The sequence below is a fragment of the Pholcus phalangioides genome, unplaced genomic scaffold, assembly GCF_987345545.1.
Source record: "Pholcus phalangioides strain wild (caught in Gottingen) unplaced genomic scaffold, Ppha-v1.0 ptg000011l_1, whole genome shotgun sequence".
NCBI lineage: Eukaryota > Metazoa > Arthropoda > Arachnida > Araneae > Pholcidae > Pholcus > Pholcus phalangioides.
Window position 1 is genome coordinate 14,257,088 of NW_028301604.1, and position 8,848 is coordinate 14,265,935.

An 8,848-nucleotide genomic window follows, 5' to 3' on the forward strand; every position below is an offset into this window, starting at 1 on the left:
AAGATATCATATATCGTGTATAAGTGGACAAACCTTTTTCCCCATCCATACTTGAGGACCACCAAAACCCAATGCAGATAGTATTTTTGACAAAAACTGTCCTGTACAAGTTGAGCCCCCCCCCCCCCATACATTTTTTTAAACAAACTCTACTTATACACGATTATGTATGAAAAATAGTTTTCTCCCATACTATACTATCATATGCAAATGTAGTATTAACGGCAAAAATATTTTAAATTATATATGAGCAATATTTACTAAAAACTAGTTTCATAACATTTGAAAAAAATAATTCAATCCTATGTATATGAAAGGAATAAGAGGACTTATAAAGGAAAATACCACTGTAACTTTTGAAAAATAACTTCAGTTAACTTTCAGTTTCAAACCCTGTCATACTTGAAAATGCACAGTAATTTCTGGTAAACAAGCTGCACCCAGAAAAATAGCTGAAGGAAAAAGTTTCTATAGAAACGTCACAGCTTTTTACATAATTTTCATCAAAAAAGCAAAAAATATACAAAAATTTGAATAAAAGTCAATTTTATGCATTCACATTACTTTGTTTTCTTTGAGAATTTTATAATATTATTGGTTAATTATTATCCTGAAATAAAAAACTGTTATTAAAAATCCATTGAAATCCCCTTGAAATTAGAATGCCAGAATAAGAAGTTATTGGATAGGATACAGTTTTACATTAGCAGCAAGAGCTAAAAATTTACTCTAAAAGCTCTATAAGCTGTGGCTTTATTACGGGAAATTACAGTACTTATTAAGGGATAGGTAAAAACCTTGAAAACCATTAGAGCTATTATGGTCTCTAAACCTATTAGACCTATCTACGATTAGGCATGAACGTGAATTAAAAATATTTGACATTAAAATAAAGTGAAAATTTTGAACCAAAATCACAAACCATGATTAAACGATTACTTTATGAATGTTTAAAATGCAGATCCCATCATTTCAAAACACAAATTGTATGTTTTATGAATGCAATATACAGGCTCACATATGCATAATCATGGTGTTTGCCTGAGCTAGTAATCACAAACAAAAAATTTTAGGCGCTAATATCTATTTTTCAATAGCCATGGCAACCTGACTCATGGGATTTGTCAATCCCTGGTTTTATGTAATTACTTTTTTTCAATAGTAACCAAAAAAAAAAAAAAAAAAAAATGGGAAAGAGATTTATAAATGAATTTTTTAATATCTTTTACCATGGCATGTTATATGTTTTTTTTATACAAAACCTAAGAATCTTCTACAAGTTATACAGCAGCACACACAATGCTTGAAATTTTTTGCTGATCAATATATTGTATAATTTTTATGTATATTTTACTTGAATGATTCTATATTTTTTAATTTAAAAAAACCATACAAAAAAATATTTTTCTCCTACAGCTTAAACAAAAACAGTTTGAACATTGCAACATTAGTCTTATAAACAAACCATTGTAAGAACATGCATATTTTCTCCTGTGATCATGCCAATTGCATGTAAAGGAATTAAATAGTCAACAAAAACCAGTTAATCATGGAATTTGATTCATCTAATCCATCTTCTTTATGTCATTTTTTGTCCTCTTCAAGCAAACAATTTGCAAGCCTGCTAGTTTAAAACCATGCAACTGTATAAAATTGATTCGGTGGTACCTCCATGTAATTATGTTCAAACACGATGCACAAAATAAGTCCAGTTGATTTCATTGAACATCGCTTTTGAAAAAATATTTATCGGTTTCAAGAACATAGTTGACAAATAGTTGAGCTATAGTTTTCAATCTTAGAGGATTCATGAATAATGGCTCTCTTAAATATCTTAACCCACGGCTGGACAAATTGCTACAAAATTTTTTAGGCGCCGACAAAATGTTCAACTGGAGAAAAAGGTCCAAAATATTGCTTCTTTTGACTTTTTTAGGGCCGTAGTAACCCTCTTTCATGTTGGCAGATATGCTGCTCTAAATTCCAAACATTTTGTGCTGCTCTGAGCCTGCAATTAAGTAACTACACAAAGAAAATTTTATGCGCCAATACCAATTTTTCAGTCGCCATGGCGCATGGGATTTGTCCAGTGTACTGTCTTAGATCCAGATATATATAAAATGTAAACAATTTCTGTTTCAGTAACTTATTTCATTTCGGAATGGCATATTCGTCACGTACTCGTATCGCGATGTTATGTGTTAAAATACCCATCTGTGCTTATACAACCGCACGATTGGTGAAGAAAAGCCAAACAAGAGAGAACTTTTTTTAACTAATCACCAATAAGAACAGTAAACAATTGATCGTAGAAACCGGAGTTGAGTGCCTCGACAATATGCATAAAATTCAATGTTTTGTTCATGCCATGCCATCTAATATCGAAAAAAATTTTATACCGATATTCTTGCTGAGGTATTTCAAACCGAAAGGTGGATCGAAAACACAAGAGTTCCCACAAATAACAATGGAGGGACCATCATACACAACACTTAACATGAGGTATTTCTATAACGAGGTTCATTCATGGTTTATTGCCATCCCGATCGGTTCTCAGAACTATACTGTACTTACCTTGTTGTTTATTTGCTATCTTATTGAAGCAATTTTGAAAAACTTCGTATAAATGCATTGGCTCATCATCATTTGTCGCCATGATAATACATATACAACAAACATACTCTATGAACCAAAGTTCAAGTTTCAACAGTAGACGTCGCTATGATAGTTTTTCAAAAGTATTCGAATTTTATATAGATCAGTAAATAATGGTGACCATATTTCCTGTATTTCCCGTTACAGTCCAGGGTCTTCTCTATTCTACCGTAGGGCAATGCACTCTTCTATTTGTAGAATACAGACGGCACTGAACAGTCCCGGTTTTTTCCATTGTTTTTACTGTTGTGACTTGTTTTTACAAAAATGTCCCGGTTTTTCACGTATTTTCAACGAAGCCAACTTGACTTTTTTTTCATTTTATTCATCAAATCAACGGATAAAATTATCTTTCTAACTCTGAAATTTTATTACGACTGCAAATAAGAATATTCATCTTACATATATGTTATATTTTTTATTTTAATTCACTGCAATTTGGATTGGTACCGCGATTGGTGACTTTTCTGAGATTTTAGCATGAGTTTGCAACTTTGCTTATTTTTGGCAATATTTGGCAATTTTTATGAAGAAAAAATATTTTTACAGAAGGAAATTGAAGTGGGTATTTTTATGTTTCTATAAAATAGTTACTAATTTCATTTTAATTTATACAAAAAATTGACAAGCTTTATAATTTTTTGTATAAATTAAAACCAGGCAAAGTTCTAATTTTTGTGATAAAATTTCATTTTATTTAAACAGTGAGGAAAAACCGTCTGCAATAAGATGACCATATGACCCGTATTTTCATATGATTCTGAATATCTCTACTTTTTAAGAAAGTGTCACGTTTTCCCAGTGAAAACGAATTTTTACTCTTTACTGCATCAGAGATAAAAATTATTTTTCCAGTTTATAATTATGGTAAAATTATGACGATATATCAAAAAAAAAAGCTGGGTTTTCATAATTTTCTTTCTTCCGGGAGTGGGGGAGGGTTTTTTCCTTTTTACTGCAAAAAATCTCTGCTCAAGACGTGGGTGTTGGGTGTTGCAGAAGCCAGTGCATCTCACATTTTTGTTATGTTGAACGTTTTCTTTCATAGAATATATTTGAATCCACTACTTTAGGCCACGGCTGACTCTACTAATCGAACCGGCCATGGTTAGGCCACTGAGCTATGGCCACTGAGCTTACTTATAGCTCAGTGGGTTAGGCAATAGTCACTTTCCGACCATTAGCGGTTCTTTCGTGATTTATGAGTAATTAGTTACTTTGGTATCTTTTTTAGTGACAATTAGTGATTATCCGTATTCTCCATATTTGGAATCTCAATTTTTTTGTATTTTTTTTCGGGAAAATATGGACAGTTTATTTTACAATGAGTACTAATGAAGCTGATCATATTTCCTCGAGAAAAACATGAGAAAATACAGGAAATTACCGATTGTCACCAAAACTTATGGTGAAGGTAAGTAAAAGTTGACAATTGCGAGAATCCTTAGAGGAGAAATAGAGTATTATTTGTTACATATATTTCTTCTCAGTGAATGAATCGGCAAAAAATCGACAATGGCGTGAAAATCATTACTGTAAATCTCAGTGGATTTAAATGGATGGATTTTAGGAAAAAAAAGACTAATATGTGTGAGATGAATACTCACATTTAAAATCATAAAACTATCATAATTTAATTTATAAGTTGGGAAAATAATTTGGATCCTTGATTTCAGCGAATAATAAAAATTCGGATCAGCATCTTTGAATACGGATCATATGCTGGTCACCATAGTACCAGGGCCGTCTCTATTCTACCCCTCTATTCTCTAGAATAGAGACGGCCCTGATAGTACTCACATATATTTTGATATACTTGACCTCCATACTTTTTATGGGCATCTGTTTTCAGCCACCTCGTTGGGCATTCATCCTGTTGTGGTCTTTGAATTTGGAGTATTTGAATACAATATGGTTTTCTTTGAATTTTATGGAATCTATTTTTTTTTTCTTCGAGTCATGATTGAACATTGCATGCTTGGGTTGATGGAGAAAGTTTTCATACGTCGATAGGTTAAATTTTGTTGGGGAAAAAAAACGGAAAACGAAGACAGTATGTATAAGCTGAGCAGGGTATGTATATGAACAGTATGTATATGCAGTAAATGTATATGAACACATATGGCTATTCAATGTTTTCGTGAAATATTTTCAAAGTTGCATTTAACCTAGTTCTGACCATGATTTTGTATCCCTTTTAACCGATAAATAAGTATCCGAAGATGATGCCACTCTTTGCTATGTATATGAAGATTTCAACAGCTCGCTAATGCGAAGATAAATCTAGCAAATAAAATTCAACTTCTTTTGCGGAAAGTCGAACTCACGTCCTCTCACTTATCTGATGAGCGCACTAGACCAGTGTTTCTTAACCTTTTTCAGCTCATGGCCCCTCATGGATCACATTTTTTTCTCGTAGCCCCCTGTCCTATCCAGGATCCCCCTCTACCCTCATCTAAGAGTGAGATACTTTCTATTTTTTTATTACGAATGAAATTGCAATAAATCAAATCAATTTCTGGAATCCTGGCTAGGCACGAATTCAAAAGGTGGATTATCATCTCTCCCAGGAGTCAAATTATATGGTAAAAACGGTCTGCGTAAAATACGGGACGATCCAACGAACCTGCACGATAAATCCATCCTCCTAACACTCCAACTGTTGCTTTGGCGGCCCTCCGTACTTAGCTGAAAGTAACAGCTTACATATGAAAATCATATAGTATCAGATCCCATATAGTGCAGTCCCCCTCCCTCCATTATAGACACAGCGGGTCATGCCCACATAGACCCAAGGGTTAAGATGCCCCTGGTTCTATGGACGGATCTGATGGATTCTGAAAGTAGTAATATTTTTCAACTCGGTTTCACTTTTAAAGCATTTCTCTTCACAGCTCTCTATGACTCCCTTCACCACCTGTCGTGGATCACCTTTCTTCTGATTTTCTCCCGTCGCCCCCTAGAATATTCCAGGACCGCAAGGGGTCCATATGACCCCAGGTTGAGAACCACTGCACTAGACCACTACGCTTCAAAGGAGCTCGTGTGCGCTGAACGGGACTGCACATGAACAGCCATACCTAACTCAGGCCAAAGCTTACATTGCTGACACTACCACCAGATGGCGACTTATCCAAAAATGACGTCTTGTTCCGCTTAAGAATGGGACATTTTTATAAAATCGTCGAAACAACCGGAAAAATACGAGAGTCATATGAATAACCATATCATATAAACATGTCGTAATAAACTTATTTGAGCCCGGAAATTCAGGCAAAGTGCCATAAGTGCCTTTTTTTGCCTATTTTAAAACTTTTTTGTGAAATACCTTTTCTGAATTTTTCCTTTCCATTAGATGCCTATTTCGACATTGTTTTATGTTTATTCGTGAATTTTAGAGGCGATGTTTTGCAGAACTTGGATATTTATAGCATTGAGAACTTCAAAATTTTTTTTTTTTTAATATTCACCCTTTAGTATAAATTCTTTCAGCAAACCCCCACCTCCTGATCGAATTTGAACACAAATAGGCAGGGCCGCCACTAGATGCTTGGTCACCCTGGTCAAGAGCGCATTTTGACTCCCCCTTGTAATATATATACAATATATATATATATTTTTATATACTTCTCACCTATCGCTGATAATTTCTGAATGTGCCAAAATGTGCTAACCATCATCATTGAAATCGCTAATCGGTGGGAAATAGGGGAAAAACGGGAATTTTTTCTTATTTCGCTGATTATTTTTTCGTATTTTACTTCAGTTCTGGAATGAACTGCAGAAATTTCGAAATTCTCTTTCGGAAACTTTTCGTAAAACAACCCGTATATAGAGTAGATGGATAGATTTCCATGATAATAAAAAGGTTCCAGGAAAAATCATACTCTCTATTATCGCCATTTTATACATAGCATAGTTTAGCACTTTCAAAAGGTGGACAAGTTATAGGCCAGTGTTTTTTTATAAGCTAAAGAACGATGTTAATGAAAATGGACCGACAAACTCAGAAGGTTTTTAGTGGCATTGGCGTACGAAACGGGGATTAGCCGAGATTATAGTGTTATTTTGCAGGTAAAAACGTAAATCCCCTTCCTTGAGAAGCAAAAAAAAATTGAACCCCTCCCCCCCATTTTGCAAAAAACTTCTGCGTACGCCTATGGTTAGTAGGCATCAAGGGGAACAAAAATTGCAATGGAACGTGGTGTCGCAAACCACATTGAGAGGGTGAAAATCGCGAAAAACGCATGCAAGTTTCTACGTCGCGCTGGAACGACACAAAGTACAATAATAACTACAAAAGGATTTATTTGATTAATTATTACAAGAGTTGTTGGAAGTGGCGGCCGCTGATGAGTCCAGAGGAGACGAAAGGTGGATGTCAATTGATCGCTGAATGCATTCGTATGTTCACTCACCATATCTGACGTAAGCAGCGTCGCGAAACGCATGCGCTGTGGTAGGATCACGTGCTGCGGACGACGCAAATTAGCGCTATTGCGGTAGCATACACGTGCAGCAGTTAGTTGTCTGTTTCAATGAGTATCGTAATAGCTGACCACACGAACGAGGAATACGCTGATATGCATCTGATTTACGGTCTTTTTTCCCATGGGGCCACTTTAAATCACTCGTTTATGCGACGCCTGTCGACACACCGGAGGATCTCATAGCGCGGATTGTCGTCGCTGCGGCAAACACTAAAAGCATACCTGGTACATTTGAGAGCGTCCGGGAATCATTTTTACGTCGTTGTAGACTGCGCAATGACGGCAGCGGCCGCCACTTCCAACAACACTTGTAATAATTAATCAAATAAATATTTTTGTAGTTATTATTGTACTTTTTGTCGTTCCAGCGTCACGTCGAAACCTGCATGCGTTTTTCGTGATTTTCACCCTCTCAACGTGGTTTATACAAATACAACGCCACAACAGGCAAAATGCCCAACGAGGTGGCTGATAAAAAGATGCCCATAAAAATATGGATGTCATAAATTTCAAAAATACAGCAACCCAATTAAAAATGCAATTAACATTGCAATTTTTGTTCCTCTTGATGTCTACTAACAACACTCCGAGTTTGTCGGTTCATCACCCCGTATACAAGGCGCAAGGGTAACAGAGCATATGGAATTTTACTGGTGTGAACCGTTGGTCCTGGAGGCATACTTCCAATCAGAAAAAGTATCCAAATAACGTGTAGTACTCAGATATGTCATTCATGTTTCAAGGAGTTGTCTAGTTATTAAAATAAAAAAGATACTTTTTATACCGTCCCCGTGTGCCCAAAAAACCAAATAGAAAGACATTCCCCTGTCTCCCCTTATGCAGACTGAAAAAATTGCACGTTCTTAAGTGCAATATTCACTGAGATAATAGAATTTGAAAAACGGAAGTAACACGGGTAAAACGGTTTTCCTGCATTTAATGCTGTTTTTTTTCAACTTTCCTCCGTTTTTCAAATTCGAATATCTCAGTGAATATTGGAACGTGCAATTTTTTTTAGTCGGCATACAGGGAGACGGGACTTTCTAATTGGGGTTTTGGGCACACGGGGACGGTATAAAAAGTTTTTTTTAATAACTATACAACCCCTTGAAACATGAATGACATATCCGAGTACTACACTTTATTTGGATACTTTTTCTAATTGGAAGTATGCCTTTAGGATCAATGGTTCGTCAGTAAAATGCTATACGCCCTGTTACATATGCACTGGGAGGGGACGGTGCTTTCATTCATTTACCCCGTATATACAGTATAAACTCACGAGATCTCCATATATTTAAATCAATTCATTCAATCAAAAAAGCTGTTACAGCAAAAACATTATGAATGTAGAGTAAATTAACGATAACGTTTTACAATTTCAGAAAACTTTCGTGTTATTGTATTGTTGAAAAATGCATTGTTTGACAACCAAAGTTATTAACTATACATTCAAAAAGTCATTGGTGAGGTATATTGTTAATCGTTCAGGTCGGGTCCTGTTTGACGTATATAAAATATTTTGCAAAGATGAGTTAAAATGATTGTAGATTTGTATTGAGAACACATTCACACAAAAATGAAGAAATTCAATTTTATATTGACGATTACAGCATAATAATTACAGGGAAATCTAATTTAGTTTGAATTAGGTATGGCGGGAGAAAGTGGATCCTTTTACAACTTTTGTTAATTGGTTTAAA

At 35.1% G+C, this 8,848-nt stretch overlaps 1 protein-coding gene across 6 annotated transcripts in view; it reads right to left on the minus strand.

Moving 5' to 3' along the window:
- The window catches only part of LOC149080092 (transcription factor 12-like), a 165,408-nt gene extending 162,735 nt beyond the window's left edge, over positions 1–2,673 (minus strand). For 5 of the 6 annotated variants that reach the window (XM_089239080.1, XM_089239083.1, XM_089239082.1 and 2 more), the window contains exon 1: positions 2,575–2,658. In XM_089239080.1, coding sequence (XP_089095206.1) covers positions 2,575–2,656 — 82 coding nt within the window. In that variant the 5' untranslated portion in view covers positions 2,657–2,658. Of the gene's footprint in view, positions 1–2,574 lie in introns of all 6 variants that reach the window. The other variant, XM_089239081.1, reaches the window with a different exon arrangement.
- Between the last annotated feature and the right edge of the window lie 6,175 nt (positions 2,674–8,848).